The sequence below is a fragment of the Drosophila mauritiana genome, chromosome X (genome assembly GCF_004382145.1).
Source record: "Drosophila mauritiana strain mau12 chromosome X, ASM438214v1, whole genome shotgun sequence".
Classification (NCBI taxonomy): domain Eukaryota; kingdom Metazoa; phylum Arthropoda; class Insecta; order Diptera; family Drosophilidae; genus Drosophila; species Drosophila mauritiana.
In genome coordinates, this window is record NC_046672.1 from 6,040,653 (window position 1) to 6,059,857 (window position 19,205).

Here is a 19,205-nt window from a genome sequence, read left to right on the forward strand (position 1 = left end):
TTAACCGAAAAACTGTTTAACATTTTATTCAAATATTTATTAAAGTATTTAATTTTATTTTCAAAAACTAGAGCTGAATATGTTAACCTATTGAAATAATATTAAATTATTCTGCTTCGCCCATATTTAGTATTTTTTCTAATTTCCTTTCGATTTCGATATCGATTTTGATTGACAATCGAAACTACGACTTGCAATAAATATATATTCGTGGTATCGATAGGCTGTTTCGATATTCAGGGTTGTGTTGCGAGCATTTTTGCATGTTGAAAACGCCGAAAATTTGTTTTTGGTTTTGTTTATAAAAATAGCTCCGAAATGGCGGCAGGTCCAATTGCTGAACGCAACCAAGGTGAGTTTGCCCTCCACTCCACATTTGCCACACTTGGGAGTCGCTTTAACCGGCCTTTTCCGTTCCCTCCACAGATGCCACCATCTATGCCGGCGGTCTGGACGACAAGGTGTCGGAAACGCTGCTCTGGGAGCTGTTTGTCCAGGCAGGACCAGTGGGTAAGTGCGAACACACACATGTATAGTGCCTAGCAGCTTCCTAATCGACATGCTTGCAGTGAACGTACACATGCCCAAGGATCGGGTCACCCAAATGCACCAGGGCTATGGATTCGTCGAGTTCCTCAGCGAGGAGGACGCCGACTATGGAATAAAGATCATGAACATGATCAAGCTTTACGGCAAGCCAATTCGCGTGAACAAGGCGTCGGCGCATCAGAAGAACCTGGATGTCGGCGCCAACATCTTTATTGGCAACCTGGACGTGGAGGTGGACGAGAAGCTGCTGTACGATACGTTCTCCGCCTTCGGCGTTATACTGCAGACGCCGAAGATCATGCGAGACCCGGAGACTGGCAAGTCTAAGAGCTTCGCGTTCATCAACTTTGCCAGCTTCGAGGCCAGCGATGCGGCCATGGACGCCATGAACGGCCAGTACCTGTGCAACCGTCCCATTTCCGTGTCCTATGCCTTCAAGAAGGATCACAAGGGCGAGCGCCACGGCTCGGCTGCGGAGCGCCTGTTGGCCGCCCAGAATCCATCGACCCATGCGGACCGGCCGCATCAATTGTTCGCCGATGCACCGGTGCAGAACATGATGCCACAGATGCAGGGCCAGATGGCGGGCCAAATGCCTGGCCAGATCCCGGCCCAGATGCCGGGCCAGATGATGCCGCCACCAATGATGGCGCCGCCGCCGCCGGTGGTGCCCGTTTCGAATAACAACATGGGCATGCTAGCACCGCCGCCGCCCGTTCCCCAGCCTACTCCGTTCCCAGCTACGATACCGCCGCCTCCGCTGCCACCGATGACCGGCGGACAGCCGCCACTGCCGCCAGCAATGGGCATTCCGCCGCCGCCTCGCATGATGCAGGCAAATGCGTGGGCACCGCCCGGCATGCCAGCTCCTCCGCCCAGACCACCGCCCACCAACTGGCGTCCGCCGCCCGTGCCCTTCCCTCCCACGCCCTACGCACGGCCCTATCAACCCGACGGCTACCAGTACTAAGTCTAGCGTGTAGTGTATACCAATTTGGACGAGACGAGAAATAAACATCAATAGGATTTATCAATGAAGCCTGCTCTGGGATATGTTAAGACTTCCACTCTTCTTTCTAACATGCATTTAACAACCGGGAAACCACTGGGAGATATTTAGATCATCATTGTATATCCATTTAGTAGTCGCATTCACAATCTTCTTTTTTTTTAAATTGAACTATTTTCAATAAACATAAAACGATTTCATTAATAACAAACTTAAGTTTGTGCATTAAGACTTCAATTTGAATGGAACGTATGGAGAAAGCGATGATATTACGTTTTTTAAAATTTCACTAAGCATTTTTTAAGGGTTTCCTCTAATTTAATGGTCAATCTTTTAAATTGGTGTATAGAAATTAGCTTGTAGTTCAAAACAAACTCAGCAAAGATTATTTTCGATTTACTGAAATGAAACCAGAAGGATTCCTTTTTATCATTCCCAAAATGGTGCCGTCCCGCTTTTTTTCGAAACTGTTTTGTTTTTGGGTCTTGTAATTTGTTTTGCATAAATTTATTAATATGGGAAACATACAAGTACAGTATTTACAATAGTTTTGACTACTATTCATTTTTTACTCTTCGTCTATTGAATTCTTGCCTAAGCGATTTTGGTTTAGTCCCACTGTGCTAACTTCCATTTCGTTTGGTAAAATAACTTAATTTTAGCTTTACGTTTAAATGGTTATATTTAACGTTATTTTCTTCATCTCTTTGCTTTTGTTTTTTTTTTTTTTGGTTAAGCAAGACAAACAACAACAAAAAAACTGTGAGGCATATAGTAATAGTAATAGTAATAGTAGTTTTAATCAATAACGATGTACAAGTGGATCGTTACGCATCAATTTTCTCGCATTTATTGAAATTTCTTTTGGTTTTCGTGTTGTTTCTTTTTTGTTAACCTTAAAAAAGATGTATATATAAAAAAAATAATAATTAACATAAAAACGTTCTGAACTGGTTTGGTTTTTTTGTATGCGTCTGTGTGCGTGCGTGCATGTGTATGTGTGTGTGTTCGTGGTGTGTGTTTGGGGTGTGTGTGGATTTTGTTTGTTTGCTGTTGTTGTTGCGCCTGCTCTCGGGAAGTGTGGCCCCTACTAGTGGTATTGGTGTCTCAGCTACTCCTCTCTCCGTTCCGTTGTCGCAGCTCTTGCTCCTGCTCTTGATCCTGCTCCTCCGACAGATCCCTTATCCGATGGCGCACTGCTGTTCGACTTGTTCTTCGAGCGCGCCGAGCCATTGGTCAGACGTGCATTCCCCGAACTGTCTGTGAGATCCTCACTATCACTGGAACGTATGTCACCGGACATCTGCAAGGGAATGGAAAGTTGGATGAGTGGTTTGCACAATACAATATGTGTTCGTAGGCAATTGAATAATCAGTAGGTTAAGGTTAAGATAAACAGCACAGTTAAGAGGATAACAGCTTGATGGCCAGATGGCTCCACACTTACCAGACCCTTCTGCAGAGAGTCGACAACGATCTTGAGGATCATGTATGTCCAGATGACGTGCAGGACGAGCAGCATCAGAAGCAGTGAGTTGAAGATGTAGTAGGCTGGGAACATGGGCAGAATGCGCGGTGCTTCCACAGATGAGCTGCCGGGTTTAACAGGATGGTGTTGGCATGGAAGAGCATGTCAGTTGGATTGGGATCAACGATCAACGAAAAGAGGGACTTGGGCGCTGCCCACCACTTACCTGTAAATGATGCGTGGATAGAAGCCCAGACGCGTAACAATCCACACCACTGTGAAGATGGCAAAGATCGCATCGCAGAGCTTCTGATATTTGGCATATTTGGTGAGTTTGGCGGCCTCCAAGAAGATGTCGGCGCAATCGTGAACGACCAGGACGAGCGAACCGACGCGATGCAGATTGCATACCCAGCTGAGCGACATTAGGAGCAGGGTGACCATGTGATGGATAAACATCTGCCAGAAGTCCTTGCGTTTCACATCGAAGAACTGGGTGCCAGTGAGTGACCAGTAGAAGGACATCGAAATCATGTAGTACCACCAGATATCATTGCTGATCGACTGCAAGCGTTAGAATAGGCATTGTATTGTTTGTATAAAACCCTGCTTTGAAGAGTCGAATCCATCGAAATCCTCACCTGATGCGGGTAGCCGTACCAGCAGCTCTTCACATCCCAGAACCAGGGCTTGTCCCACAGCACGATCACGCCAAAGATGAAGCTGTACAGATAGTAAATGCAGCGCCACGTGTTCTCGCAGAACTTCACCAGCGTCGACGGCTTATCCTGGGCCCTGCGTAAACGCCACCAGCGCTCGATTTCGCGCTCGCTCATATCTGTCTGCTTGGACAGCGGAACCAGCTGGAAGGGAATCAGAATTTCCAGGATCAGACATCAGATAGTGTGAATGATGGACCCACCTTTTTCTTGTCCAATCGCGTCGATTTGCCATAGGTCTTCTCCAGAATAGGAACATTTGCCGCTTTCTTAGGCCTAGAACTACGTATGCCCAGTGATTTGCCTACGGGCGATATCCAGAAACTGCAAGTAATATTGAGTTTTTGATTAGAAAGTGCTATTTTTAAATGCTTTATGAGTTAGATAAAGCAGTTAGTTGGAGGCATAGGTTTTAAAGTTTATGGCAGATAGATAAACTTTGGCCAGATAATGTTGGGTTTCATATGAACTTAAAAATATTGCATAAGGAAAATACATAATCGTACAACGAATATCCCACCACGCACCCAATTTTATTCAAATGAATCCAGGAACTATTGTAATCTTGGCAATGGTACTGCTATCTACCTTCGAGAAACCCGACACAACATATCCAATAAAAAGTTCCATTGGGCTTGACACAACATCTCTAATTATGCATGTACGTACGTACACCCATGGCGGAAACGTTTCGGGATTTTCAGTTTCTGTTGCTGTTTATGATTTTGCTTTAATTTATTTTATTTTATTTATATTTATTTTGCACACACACCTGTCGTCGCCCCATCGTCTGGCACGTGTGAGGCATGGCAACAGGGACTTGTTGGGATGTGGATGGGGATGGGGATTTTGGGATCGGTTTTTGGTCTGCCCGCACGCCCACATGCATGGCTAATTAGCTCGCCCAAAGCTGGACACCACACCACGCCAGACTTACGAGGCATGGAGTAGTTGTATCTCGTTTCGGAAGTTCATTTGCCAATGAAATCGAAAATCGAAAATGGTCGACTGACTGCCATGCCCACGAGATTTGCAGATCGCCTGGCTGCTCCTCTACGTTTGGAATTCCAAGTGGTCTCCAAAGTAACCCTCATTTCGTAGGCAAAGCACGAAAGCTCAACGCGGAAATATCAGTTTTTCTATTATTACTCATAACAATTAATTCGAATTAATGCCGAATCTGGGCTCAGTTCAAGTTCAAGTAGTGCGTAATTGAATTAACGCACCAAGAAGGATTTAATTGACCCGCATTCGAAGTGGATATTGATTTATCATCTATGTCTTCTATATAGGGAGTGAACACTGTAATTGGAGGCTTCTTAAATAATAAGTGCGTGTTGGGGTGTGTAAAAATAAATTGGACTATTCAAGTTTTATCGAAAATTCGGTGCGAGTGCGTCACTACTAATGACGCACACTGCAAGTTTCGTTATCAGCAATAAAGGTCATTCAAATCCGAAAAATTTCTAATAAAATATTCATTAAGTACATTTTTGGGTATGTTGCCCCAGTTAAAAACTGTTGGTTGGCATTCTCAGAAATATAAACGAAAAGAGAAATATCTGTACATGCTGGTAAATTCAATTTGTTAATTACAATTTAATTAGTTGAAGAAACCATTTAATTTGATTTGAAAAACAAAGTACCGTTGCCAAAACATCGATATGCACACCGGTGCATGGCTCGAATTTCGCACGCATATCGATACTTGATGCTATCGCTATTGCTGTACCATCGCTATGAACTACTATCCTCGAACTTGTAAACAACAAAAATCCAATTCATCTAGTGACCATTTGGAGCTGCCCGACTGTTTGAAGTTATTTTACCCATTGGCTACTGTCACCGCCCCACATTGATCCGTTCCGAAATGGAATCGCCAGCGCTCAGCAATTCCCTGGGCGATGACAGCGGCAACGGGAATGGAAACGAGAATGGAAACGGGAATGGAAATGGAAGTGGGAACGGAAACAGCGCGATAATGCCGTATGGAATCTACCATGAGCGACAGACTCGCCACCTGTGCGGCCTCCACGCCCTGAACAATCTGTTCCAGGGGCTCGACATGTTCTCCAAATCGGAACTGGACGACTACTGCACCACACTGACCCCGCGCAACTGGCTGAATCCGCATCGTTCGTGGATCGGTTGGGGCAACTACGACGTCAATGTGATCATGTACGCACTGCAGCAGCGGAATTGCGAGGCGATGTGGTTCGACCGCCGGCGGGATCCACACTGTCTCAATCTGAACGCCATTTTCGGCTTCATTCTTAATGTGCCGGCCCAGATGAGCCTGGGCTACTACATTCCGCTGCCCTTCCAGATGCGCCACTGGCTGGCACTGCGTCGCGTGAACGGCAGCTACTACAATCTGGACTCCAAGCTGCGCGAGCCCAAGTGCCTGGGCAACGAGGAGCAGTTCCTCGAGTTTCTGGCCACCCAACTGCAGATGGATCACGAGCTTTTCCTCGTGCTGGACGAGGAGACGGACTGCAAGAATAAGTGCCGGCAACGTTGGCTGCTGCCGCAGTTCAGGGATTAATGTTATGGTTATATGGCCATATAAAGCTAACATTGGAGCACCATTAGTTATTGTACCAATTATTTGATGAAACTAACCAAAAAGTGCCCTACACTATGCAAGTTAAACATTTACCAGTTCGCACTGCAAGTGGATGCCACCAAATTATGTATGTAGTTTAATAAAAGCGACAAGAATAATTCACATGTGCCATGTGTATGTAATTTGAACCCTAAGTTCTGTGCAAGCCATCATTTTCTAGCCAATTCATTGGAAACTTTGGACCAAGCGAGAGCTGCGCCTTGCGGCAAAACGGCTCAAATTCGTTGGGTTTCGTGCGAATAATGATGGTGTTTTGATTGAGCTGCAACGCGATGACAGTTTGCGATAAGAGCCACCATTATTTGAACGCATTTATTAAATTTCACTTAGGCAATATGCACAAATTGCGCCCAAAGTGCAATGCACTGGCAATTATTCGGCTCTTATCGCCGGCACAACTAAAATTTCGGAGCCCACTGGCGATCAAGCTATACAGAATATATACATATATATATATACTATATAGCATATACATATGTCGCCTGTTGTTTGGCGAATTATTTGCGCTTGTCAGCGATAATTCAGCACGCAAGGCAAGCCGACGACGACGATTGTGAGATTAGCGCAAGTGAGTGCTATGGCTATACCTATGCTATATCCTATATGTGGCCCGACTTGGGTTCTTTGGGCATTGGACGACGGCGTCTGACTCACGGCCACCGGATTGCCAGATGGAACTTGGGGAATTAAGCATAAGCGCCATTAGTCAGCGACTAACTGATCGCCCAGCTCAAAGGCCTATCACCGATTTTAATCGCTAAAAAAAAAACAAGCTCTATATTTCATTTGCTTTATGACCAATCCGGCAATCTGCGGCTTGTAAATTAAATGTTAATATTCTTCGGCAGAAACTACACTTATCGCTAACCGTATGCTTAATCTTTCAGTGGAAATAATCGTAAGGTTGTAATGAATGAATTCTCAAGTTCTTAGTTCTTAACTAAGATATAGTTTCAGACTAGTTTCAGCTATAGAGTGTGTGAATAGTTTCATGAAAACTAGTTCATATGTTCTTTCCCAGAGAAGAATGAGAGGTGCTAATTGGACATTAAACGAACTGCACCGGCATCGAGAGTCCGCTCTCTTCCGCAGTGGAGTACCCACCTGACCAGGTAGTGCTCCTCATTCCCCCCATTCCTATGCTCAGCTGGTGCGTGAAGCACGTGCGTTTTTTCATTCTATTCTTTTTCGCTTTTATGGCATTTAACTCTTTTCTTCTTTTTTTTCATTAACCATTGGGCAATCGGCACGATAAGCAATTCGAGTGACCACCGGCGTAAAGAGTGTGGAAAACTTTGGTAAACGGGTTTAGGGATCGGATCGGTTTCGGTTGGGATTGCTGTTCCTGGTAGCACTATTGCCAATCCAAAGTGAAGAGGTTGGAGAAGAAGAAGCGCAATGGTGGAGCAGCTGGCATTTGCCCATTGGCCGGCGATTTAGTGTGTATATTTGAATATATGCATGTATACACATTTCCCCGATTGCTGTGTGCATGTGAGCCATTAAAATAATTAACCTGAAATTTTATCGCACTAGAGCGCTGAGCTCGAGGGTCGCCTCTTGGCGATTACGTATCACAAAAGCTTCAGCATAAATGCGGACAAATAGTACGAACAGGCCCCACGCACAGCTGCGGCCAGCAAACTAGCCACCCCACCCATAAACTAGCCCACTTGAGAGCTCTATCGGAAATCGGTTAGGATCAGCTGCCAGGTGGGATGGTGATTTCAACGATGATTAGCTTTATGGATTTGGCCACAAGATTATAATGCCATTATAAATATAAGTCGTAGGAACGGAGAGTTCCGAAAACTGAATTATGGTTTCGATTTATCATCCAGAGATACAACTATCTTATCTGCATTTGTATAAGAACGATAAATACCCAGTTTATTCAAGTTTCAATTGCAATGATGGACAAGCGGCAAGCTGACGAGCTCTATTTCCTTGGTCCCGACTGTGCGTATTGTTTTAGCAAGTGTCTCTCACTTGTTCCTCCCTCCCCAGCATAAAAACATAAACATAAACCCCAATCCAGTGCACACCACATTCCAAGGCGTGCTTTAGTATGTGGCGGTGGTGGTGGTGGATGGAATGGTGGCCATTGGGGAAGCGCCAATCGGGCCATAAAGTGCGCACATATTTGGAAAAACTTCTCGAGTCAATGACTCACTCGGCGAGCCAAGTGATTTTGGCCAGGCCCGCCAAGGAAAAACGGTTGACGAATCACGGACTAAGATAGCATACACACTCGTATAAAAAGCACACGATGTGGTGGGCGGAGTGACTATAAGTTTAGTTACTTATCTTTATTTTAAGCAAACACATGGCACCACCAACGGTTAATCCCCAAAGCACATTCAATGGGCAATTCGTACAAATCCACGTCTTGGTTGCTTGCTGGCCAAATGGTACAAGTGCGCGTTCCAAGCTTGCCAAATGGGCAGCTAAGCCCTTTTGCACTCTTTTGACCCAAATAAATGTTAATGACACACCTGTAACCCCCCTCTCGACCACGCCCCTGCTGTACCCACACACGCCCAACAAATGGGCAAAATGGAAACAGTCATTCGAGAGTTCGCCGTAAAACAATCGAGGCACTGAGCACTGTTATCAGGTTTTATACGTAAATCTTGGCGCAAATCTTATCGGAGTGCCGTGGAGTGGAGTGCTAATGGTGCTAGTGGTGGCGGTGCTGCTGTCCAAGGTGGCTCCACTATGCCCACTATGGATGGCACTTTGGGAGAGCCACCGATCGATTCGGCTGCGACTGCGACTTTTGCCATTCAATGAATCTTAATGGGAGGGCAGCAGCAAAAACCCAATTCGACCTTGCAGACCAATTCTCGTTTAAGAAGCAGAGAAATACAAAAAAACAGAAAAAAAACCAAAGTGGTCCGCCATGAAACAGATTTGGTTTTTGTCTAAATTTCATTTTCAAACGTGAATGCAAACAAGCCGCCGAAAAAGAGCTGAAAACGAAATGAAAACAAGAGTCACAGTTCGAATTCTATAAGATGAACCCACAGCTAGGGTCAGGTTGAAATATTTTCGAATTTGTATTAGCGAGGCTCAACTGTACTGTCCTGCTGGGCAGATGATGCTCAGAATTTGGACTCCAGTCCGCTGGACTTGCTGCTGGCAATTTATGTCAAATTAAGGGCAGCCAAAAACATTGCAAAATATGAGAATTACAACTCCGCCACATGCAAATGCCAGTGCACGCGAACCGCACACACGAACTTTGCAGCTCGTTGGAATATTCACAGCCACATATGTACATACGTATGTATGCATTGTTGAAGCCAAACGCGACGCGCTGGTTAATTGGCCTGAAAAACGGCCAAAATGCTAGCGGCTCACAGTGGGTCAAACAGGCGTAGAAATTGAAACTTTAATTGCAAGAAAATGTTTCTGAATATTTGCATTGGAAATGAATAATGGGTTTTCCTGTACGAAACTCAGTTATCTCGCACTGTGCAAATGAAATCGATCAAAAGTTTGAACAAACATGACTTTCTTATCGCTGCAGATTGACAAGTCAATAAATATCAGTTTCTTGGCTTTCTACCGAGGCCGTTTGAAAACTTAAAAAAAAATTAAGGCTGATCGGGTTATATTTATGAAAAATACTTCCTAACACTGGCCGATTAGTTAACTATGTATTTGCCCCACTGTGCCAGTTTTGATCCCAATTTCTCAGCGGGCCATACAAAAAGAAAACCGCATGGAGCTGACTATAAACAAATATATGTATGTGCATATATATATGTATGTATGTTCTCCCTTTGACTAAACAATTAGTAGGAACTTGAAAATGGAGTGGGGCTAATATTTTGTGGGAAATTCGTTGCCGGCTGGCTGGAAACTGCAGCCGGCGTCGCTTGGAAAGGGAAAACTTCGAGTTGCAGCAACAAAACACGCGTGTATGCCGCACAAACCGCACACAAACAAACAAGCGCTGTTTCACACACACATATATACATACATATACATATATATATGAACGCTTGCAGAATGTTGGGCGTTTCCACGTGAGGTTATGTTTGTCGATAAAAAAAATGTAATGAAATGAAATGGGGAAAAGAAGGAATTATGAATAAAGTTTACTGTACATGGTGCAACAAACGTGGGGCGGTGGGCTTGCTCAATGGAAAGGAGAGCGCGAAAGACCGGGAGAGAGCGAGGGAAAGCCGTATGAATGGGGTTAGAGAGAGAGGCGGAATGGAATCAAGTTGCCGGGAATGGCGAGAATGGAAAGGGAGTCAGTCAGTTGGATGGGAAGAGTGGGGAGGGAGGAAAATGGACGTGGAAAACTTACCGCTCCAGCGTGTAGCGGACCAGCATGACGACAGCGGCGAATGGAATGGGCCAGATGAGGTCCTTGTAGTTTGCGTGCACCACATCTGGACGCGAGCCGGGCGCAATGTCCGCCCAGGTTGTGTTCGGCGGCAGCCAGATGTGCGTACTCCAGAATACATTGCTGAACTCATTCAATATGTCCATGTTGCTGCTTCAGTTGCCGCTTCACAATTTCTCGATTGCTTGTTTTCTTATTTGGTTTTCCTTTGCTCAGCTTTCCTGTTTTTCCCTGGCGTTTGTTGTCACATATGTATATGCTTTGCTTTTTCTAAATATTCGCAATTGTATGAGCCTGTGTTATTGTGCCTTGCGAACAACAGCAACAATAACAGCAAGAACAACAATAAGCGACAACAACAGCAACAAGAACAACAACAACAGGAGCACCGGACACACACTAATGCACACTCACAGCGTAGCACAAACACACACTGGCAAAAAACAAAAACCGCCGAATCGAATTGTTGTTGTCTTGTCTCGTTAACTTGCGCTTATGGCTTTTCTAATTCTATTTCTATTTCTATTTGGATTTCGATTTAATTCGTTTTTGAAAGGCTACCTTTGCCGTTTGTTTAGGAGCGTAAATGAAGTTAAGTTCCCTGACAATCTGTTCTCGACCAAAGCAATAGACTTTCTGAATTTCGGCTAGGGGTCGAGTCGGCCGCCGCTCGTCTCGTCCACTTAAACTTTCAGGATGAACGAAAAAAAATACTAATAGTATTTCCTCGCCGAGCAACAACAATGCAGTGTGCCCAGAGACGGCGGAGCGGTAAATGTAACTGCAGCGAGACCAGTGTGCCTGTGTAAGGGAAGACAAGGAAAGCCAGCAAAAATAAGGCTTTAGAAGCTACACAAAATACCAAATTCACAAATAATTTTGTTAAGCTTTTAATTCGCAAATTTGCGATTTTAGTTTATTGCTTAACGTTTATTAATCTAACTTGTTCATTGCGTTTGAACTAGTTATTTGAGAGAAATTATTATGCGTTACAATTACTGTTAGATTTTCGGCAAGAACTCATAAAAGTCAACTATGAAAAGAAAGTAGCCATGGATTACCATGGAAATTAGCTAACTTCATCGTTGACACCAAACAGCATATGTGTGTTCGTTAATTACCATTGATTGAATTTAACCATTTATCAATACAAGTATGTGCCTAAAATTCTTTGGCAATTGTGAATTCTTTGGCAATATAAACAAAGAACTAACATAGGTTATAGGAAGAATCCACTGTAGTTCTGCAATAAAAACCAGGGCTGGCACTGCTGTAAGCTAACAGCCAAGTGAACTGTAATCAGTAAAAGAGTGTTAGTGATATTAAGTATTTGGCTAGTATTTTAATACCAACTTTGCTGCAATTGTCAAGAAGATGTAGAAATAAAGAAGAAGAGAAGAGGGAGAAACGCACACAAACTATTCGTTTCTCTGCATTCATACGCGCTATATTATTAAGTTAAGCTTTATTCCATTATATTATGGCCGAATTTCTGGACTCCGAGGCCGAGGAATCGGAGGTTGGTGTCTGCGAAACCCTAAAAACAATATTTCTAGCCGCGCGTACCGTCCGTGCGTCTGTATGTGTGCGGTGTGCGTTGCGCCTTGCGTGTGTGTACATACATAAGTACCTACATATATATTGAAGTAACCAAATGGCTTTTCTTCGTTTTTCCCGCAGGAGGAGGAAGAATTGGACGTCAACGAGCGCAAGAAGCTCAAGAAACTGAAGGCGGCCGTCTCCGATAGTAGCGAAGAAGAAGAAGGTGAGATTTTCCACTCGAGTCGCTGAAGGCGCGTACGAATATATACATACATACGTTTGTGGCGATCTCTGGCGGGCTTTTCCCCCCTCCTCGCCACGACCCACACATCTCACCATCCGCCGATCGAAACAGTCCATATCCGGAATAAAGCCACCTCTAACTGGCCAATGCCACACGGTTGCAACTTCTTTTGTTTACAACTTTGAGGTTAGGTCTTGTGTTTTTACTGTGCTACCGTGGCCATCGAATATCAGCCTCAGCAGCAGCAACAACAAACAGCTGCGCGCGTTCCAGCAAATGGAACAAGTGCGGCGAATTGGAAGAACGCGGCTTACTCCAAGAAATTGCAAATCAAAGCAGGGAGGGGGGAATTAGTTCAATAGATGAAGTTGGAATAATCAATGGTCAGGGCTTCACTATATCGAAATCTACTATCTAATCGAATATCATAGGTAATGCATATAATGTAGGTCTTTCTCAAAACCGGGTGAATCGCTCCAATTTAAGCTATGAAATCAGTTTTCAATTGCATATGTGAATCTGCGGCTACAGTGAAGGTAAAATGTTAATCGAAATTTTTAATGCCCTATTCCGTAGATGACGAGGAACGGCTGCGCGAAGAGCTCAAAGATCTGATCGACGACAATCCCATCGAGGAGGACGATGGCAGCGGTTACGATTCCGATGGCGTCGGCAGCGGCAAGAAGCGCAAAAAGCACGAGGACGACGATCTGGACGATCGACTGGAGGACGACGACTACGATCTGATCGAGGAGAATCTGGGCGTCAAAGTCGAGAGACGGGTAGGTGTTCCTTCCTCCTTTTCATCTTTCCAAGCTTAACTAACAAAGATTTTCATAGCTGAGGGATTAGGGGGTCTTCTATGCTCTTCGAATATAATGTTTTAAATTATGTTTACCCTTGCAGAAGCGGTTCAAACGTCTGCGTCGCATCCACGATAACGAAAGCGATGGCGAGGAGCAGCACGTGGACGAGGGTCTGGTGCGTGAGCAGATTGCCGAGCAGTTGTTCGACGAGAACGATGAGGTATGCCACTAGTAATCCCTGACCACCAATCAATGTACAGTGTTCAACTGATTGCCCCTGTTCCTACAGAGCATTGGGCATCGCAGCGAGCGCAGTCACAGGGAGGCGGACGACTACGACGACGTGGATACGGAGTCGGACGCGGACGACTTCATTGTGGACGATAATGGGCGTCCCATAGCCGAGAAGAAGAAGAAGCGGCGCCCCATCTTTACAGACGCGTAAGTATATAAACTATAATAAAGTTGAGATATCAATAGACACGATTAATATAATCCAACCACAGATCACTCCAAGAGGGTCAGGACATCTTTGGCGTAGACTTCGACTATGACGACTTCTCAAAGTACGAGGAAGACGACTACGAAGATGACTCGGAAGGAGATGAGTACGATGAGGATCTGGGCGTCGGCGATGATATGCGCGTCAAGAAGAAGAAAGCGCTCAAAAAGAAGGTGGTCAAGAAGACAATCTTCGACATATACGAGCCCAGCGAGCTCAAGCGTGGCCATTTCACCGATATGGACAACGAGATTCGTAAAACAGACATCCCAGAACGAATGCAGCTGCGCGAGGTGCCCGTAACCCCGGTGCCCGAGGGATCAGACGAGCTGGACCTCGAGGCTGAATGGATCTACAAGTATGCCTTCTGCAAGCACACTGTTTCGGAACAGGAGAAGCCGGAGAGCCGCGAGAAGATGCGCAAACCACCGACAACCGTTAACAAGATTAAGCAGACGCTAGAATTTATACGCAACCAGCAGTTGGAGGTGCCCTTTATAGCCTTCTATCGCAAGGAGTACGTGAAGCCGGAGCTGAATATCGACGATCTCTGGAAGGTTTACTACTTCGATGGAATCTGGTGTCAGCTAAACGATCGAAAGCGCAAGCTAAAGGTGCTTTTCGAGAAGATGCGTCAGTTCCAGCTGGACACGCTATGCGCCGACACAGATAAACCCATACCGGATGATGTTCGCCTCATCCTGGACAGCGATTTCGAGCGCCTCGCCGACGTGCAGTCCATGGAGGAGCTAAAGGACGTGCACATGTACTTTCTGCTGAACTATTCGCATGAGCTGCCCCGCATGCAGGCGGAGCAGCGTCGAAAGGCTATCCAGGAGCGTCGCGAGGCCAAGGCGCGTCGCCAGGCAGCCGCCGCTGAGAACGGTGATGACGCGGCCGAGGCGATAGTTGTGCCAGAGCCGGAAGACGATGACGATCCCGAGCTAATCGATTACCAACTGAAGCAGGCGTCCAACAGCAGTCCCTATGCGGTGTTCCGCAAGGCGGGCATCTGCGGCTTTGCCAAGCACTTTGGTCTCACGCCGGAGCAGTATGCCGAAAATCTGCGCGACAATTACCAGCGCAATGAGATCACCCAGGAAAGCATCGGTCCCACGGAGCTGGCCAAGCAATATTTGTCGCCGCGCTTCATGACCACGGAAGAGGTTATCCATGCCGCAAAATACGTGGTGGCCCGGCAGCTGGCACAGGAGCCTCTGCTGCGCAAGACCATGCGTGAGGTGTACTTCGACAGAGCCAGGATTAACATACGGCCCACCAAGAATGGAATGGTGCTGATCGATGAGAATTCGCCTGTGTACTCGATGAAGTACGTGGCCAAGAAGCCGGTAAGCGATCTCTTTGGCGATCAATTCATTAAGCTAATGATGGCCGAGGAGGAGAAACTACTGGAGATTACGTTCCTCGAGGAGTTCGAGGGCAATGCGTGTGCCAACGGAACACCCGGTGACTATGTGGAAGAGTCCAAAGCCCTGTACCAGCTGGATCAGTTTGCCAAGCACGTGCAGGAATGGAATAAGCTGCGTGCGGAATGCGTACAGCTGGCGCTGCAGAAGTGGGTCATTCCGGATCTGATCAAGGAGCTGCGCTCCACTCTGCACGAGGAGGCCCAGCAATTTGTGCTGCGTTCCTGCACGGGTAAGCTGTACAAGTGGCTAAAGGTGGCACCCTATAAACCGCAATTGCCCACCGACTTTGGCTACGAGGAGTGGAGCACGCTGAGGGGCATACGGGTGCTGGGTCTGGCCTACGATCCCGACCATTCAGTGGCCGCCTTCTGTGCGGTGACCACCGTGGAGGGCGACATCTCCGACTACCTGCGACTGCCGAACATTCTGAAGCGCAAGAATTCCTACAACCTTGAGGAGAAGGCCCAGAAGATGGCCGACCTTCGAAAGCTGAGTGACTTTATCAAAATGAAGAAGCCACACATTGTTGTCATCGGAGCGGAATCGCGCGATGCCCAGAACATCCAAGCAGACATCAAGGAGATTCTGCATGAGCTTGAGACCTCCGAACAGTTTCCGCCCATCGAGGTGGAGATAATCGACAACGAGCTGGCCAAGATCTATGCCAACTCGAAGAAGGGCGAGTCTGATTTCAAGGAGTATCCTCCCCTGCTGAAGCAGGCTGCTTCGCTGGCCCGCAAGATGCAGGATCCGCTAGTGGAATACTCGCAGCTGTGTGATGCGGACGACGAGATTCTCTGCCTGCGCTACCATCCGCTGCAGGAGCGTGTGCCGCGCGAACAGCTGCTGGAACAGCTCAGCCTGCAGTTCATCAATCGAACGAGCGAGGTGGGCCTGGACATCAACCTGATGGTGCAGAACTCACGGACCCTCAACCTGCTGCAGTACATCTGTGGCTTGGGTCCGCGCAAGGGTCAGGCTTTACTCAAACTGCTCAAGCAGAGCAACCAGCGGTTGGAGAACCGCACCCAGCTGGTCACCGTGTGTCATCTGGGGCCCAGGGTCTTTATCAACTGCAGCGGTTTCATTAAGATCGATACCTCATCGCTGGGCGACAGCACAGAGGCGTATGTCGAGGTGCTGGACGGGTCGCGTGTGCATCCAGAAACGTACGAATGGGCCAGAAAGATGGCCATCGATGCCATGGAGTACGACGACGAGGAGACCAATCCGGCCGGTGCCCTTGAGGAAATTCTCGAGTCGCCAGAGCGCCTTAAGGATCTCGATCTGGACGCATTCGCCGTGGAACTGGAGCGCCAGGGATTCGGTAGCAAGAGCATCACCTTGTACGACATCCGAAACGAGTTGAGCTGCCTGTACAAGGACTACCGCACTCCGTACACCAAGCCCAGTGCGGAGGAGCTCTTCGATATGCTGACCAAGGAGACGCCCGACTCGTTTTACGTGGGCAAGTGCGTCACGGCCATGGTCACCGGTTTCACGTACCGTCGGCCGCAGGGCGATCAGCTGGACAGCGCGAATCCGGTGCGTCTAGATTCCAAAGAAAGCTGGCAGTGCCCCTTCTGCCACAAGGACGACTTCCCCGAGCTGTCCGAGGTGTGGAATCACTTTGACGCGAACGCGTGCCCTGGCCAGCCATCTGGCGTCCGTGTGCGTCTGGAGAACGGCCTGCCAGGCTTTATACACATCAAGAACTTGTCCGATAGACAGGTTCGCAATCCCGAAGAACGTGTGCGCGTCTCACAGATGATTCATGTGCGCATCATTAAGATAGACATTGACCGGTTCTCAGTCGAATGCTCCTCGAGGACCGCTGATCTTAAGGATGTGAACAATGAGTGGCGGCCGCGGCGCGACAACTACTATGATTTTGTGACTGAGGAGCTGGACAATCGGAAAGTGAGCGATGCCAAGGCCAGGGCCCTCAAGCGCAAAATCTACGCCCGTCGCGTAATCGCCCATCCCAGCTTCTTCAACAAGTCGTACGCGGAGGTGGTGGCCATGCTGGCTGGGGCCGATCAGGGCGAGGTGGCCCTGCGTCCGAGCAGCAAGTCCAAGGACCATCTGACAGCCACCTGGAAGGTGGCCGACGACATCTTCCAGCACATCGATGTGCGCGAGGAGGGTAAAGAGAACGATTTCAGCCTGGGCAGGAGTCTGTGGATCGGCACCGAGGAGTTCGAGGATCTGGACGAGATCATCGCCCGCCACATCATGCCGATGGCCTTGGCTGCCCGCGAACTGATACAGTACAAGTACTACAAGCCAATCACGGTGAACGGCGATGAAAATGAACGGGATGTCATGGAAAAGTTGCTGCGCGAGGAGAAGGCAAATGATCCGAAGAAGATACACTACTTCTTTACGGCCTCACGCGCCATGCCGGGCAAGTTCCTGCTGTCCTATCTGCCCAAGACGAAGGTGCGCCACGAGTATGTGACGGTCATGCCGGAGGGCTATCGTTTCCGTGGCCAGATTTTCGATACGGTCAACAGTCTGCTACGCTGGTTCAAGGAACACTGGCTGGATCCAACGGCCACGCCGTCCAGCGCCTCGATGTCTAATTTAACGCCACTGCACATGATGCGTCCGCCGCCGACGATCTCGTCGTCATCCCAGACATCCTTGGGCCCCCAGGCACCCTACAGCATCACTGGCAGCGTGACTGGTGGAACGCCGCGCAGTGGCATCAGCAGTGCCGCTGGCGGTGGCGGTTCGAGCGCCTACTCCATTACGCAATCCATCACTGGCTACGGCACGTCGGGCAGTTCTGCTCAAGGTGCTGGACTATCTTCCTCCCACTATGGCAGCTCATCGACGCCGTCGTTTGGCGCCATCAATACGCCATACACGCCCAGTGGACAGACTCCGTTCATGACGCCCTACACACCGCATGCCTCACAGACGCCTCGCTATGGTCACAACGTGCCCAGTCCCAGCTCGCAATCCTCGAGCAGTCAGAGGCATCACTACGGCAGCAGTTCCGGAACGGGCAGCACGCCCAGGTATAACGATATGGGAGGAGGAGGCGGTAGTGGCGGTGGTGGTTTCAATGCCTACAGCATGCAGCCGCATCACCAGCAACGTGCCAAAGAGAACCTCGACTGGCAGCTGGCCAACGATGCCTGGGCAAGACGCAGACCGCAGCAGCATCAGTCACATCAGCCGTATCACGCCCAGCAGCAGCAGCAACAGCAGCAGCAGCATCATCACTCGCAGCAGCAACAGCATATGGGCATGAGCATGAACATGGGCATTACAATGTCTCTGGGACGTGGCACCGGTGGCGGCGGAGGCGGTGGCTATGGATCGACGCCTGTCAATGACTACAGCACTGGAGGCGGTCATAATCGGGGTATGGGCATGTCCTCGAAGGCGTCTGTGCGCAGTACGCCGCGCACCAACGCCTCGCCGCACTCCATGAATCTGGGCGATGCCACGCCCCTCTACGACGAGAACTAGGGCGGCGAAGTGAGTGGAAAGCCAAACCAACACAAGCTGCAAGGGATGCACTATGCACACACCATATGCTACTATATACATACACTATACTACAAAGGCGAGAACACAACAGAAAGGTCTACAATAATATATAATTCATGCACGCGCAGCTGGCGAAGATGCAGTTGCACTAATCTTAGTACTTTGGAGTGCGATTCCGCATTGATCCTCAACGATATTTAGGTTTAAGTCAAGTCCATAACTGATCCGCAGTTCACACCACATATATGAATATATATATCTATGTATAATTGAAAATTGCGGAGCGCCTGCCGTTGGAGTGGGTGCATCATCTGGCGGTGGAGGAGTAGGAGTAGAACGGCTGGGCAGGAGCTGAGGCGCCGGTGGGCCGGGGAGCAATCAGGTTTGTGACGACGGAAGAATGGAAAATAAATTTCAATTTTTTCTGACCAGAAATGTGCCGCCAG

General features: G+C 47.8%; 4 protein-coding genes across 6 annotated transcripts; 3 read left to right on the forward strand and 1 right to left on the reverse strand.

The window, feature by feature from the left end:
• The first annotated feature begins 220 nt into the window (after positions 1-220).
• Positions 221-1,608, forward strand: LOC117147062 (splicing factor 3B subunit 4). Its single transcript, XM_033313821.1, has 3 exons — positions 221-352; positions 427-510; positions 570-1,608. Exons 1-3 carry the CDS (start codon positions 319-321, stop codon positions 1,517-1,519), a joined length of 1,068 nt encoding a protein of 355 aa, XP_033169712.1. The 5' UTR covers positions 221-318; the 3' UTR covers positions 1,520-1,608.
• A 740-nt stretch (positions 1,609-2,348) lies between these two features.
• LOC117147061 (ceramide synthase 6) lies at positions 2,349-11,506 on the reverse strand. Of its 3 annotated transcripts, none has more exons than XM_033313820.1 (7): positions 11,293-11,506; positions 10,693-10,962; positions 3,949-4,069; positions 3,668-3,889; positions 3,253-3,590; positions 3,006-3,150; positions 2,670-2,861 (listed from the first exon to the last, which is right to left on the reverse strand). In XM_033313820.1, exons 2-7 carry the CDS (start codon positions 10,875-10,877, stop codon positions 2,670-2,672), a joined length of 1,203 nt encoding a protein of 400 aa, XP_033169711.1. In that variant the 5' UTR covers positions 10,878-10,962; positions 11,293-11,506. The 3 variants fall into 3 exon arrangements, with proteins under 3 accessions (XP_033169710.1, XP_033169711.1, XP_033169709.1); XM_033313818.1 differs by having other exon boundaries at positions 10,693-11,001; XM_033313819.1 differs by having other exon boundaries at positions 2,349-2,861; positions 10,693-11,505.
• LOC117147064 (josephin-like protein) lies at positions 5,470-6,475 on the forward strand. The gene has a single exon (XM_033313823.1). The coding sequence runs from the start codon at positions 5,616-5,618 to the stop codon at positions 6,288-6,290; it is 675 nt and encodes a 224-aa protein (XP_033169714.1). The 5' UTR covers positions 5,470-5,615; the 3' UTR covers positions 6,291-6,475.
• A 591-nt stretch (positions 11,507-12,097) lies between the features above and the next one.
• Positions 12,098-19,194, forward strand: LOC117148050 (transcription elongation factor SPT6). The gene is made up of 6 exons (XM_033315235.1): positions 12,098-12,250; positions 12,412-12,496; positions 13,094-13,299; positions 13,424-13,543; positions 13,613-13,764; positions 13,830-19,194. Exons 1-6 carry the CDS (start codon positions 12,212-12,214, stop codon positions 18,736-18,738), a joined length of 5,511 nt encoding a protein of 1,836 aa, XP_033171126.1. The 5' UTR covers positions 12,098-12,211; the 3' UTR covers positions 18,739-19,194.
• Positions 19,195-19,205: the final 11 nt, after the last annotated feature.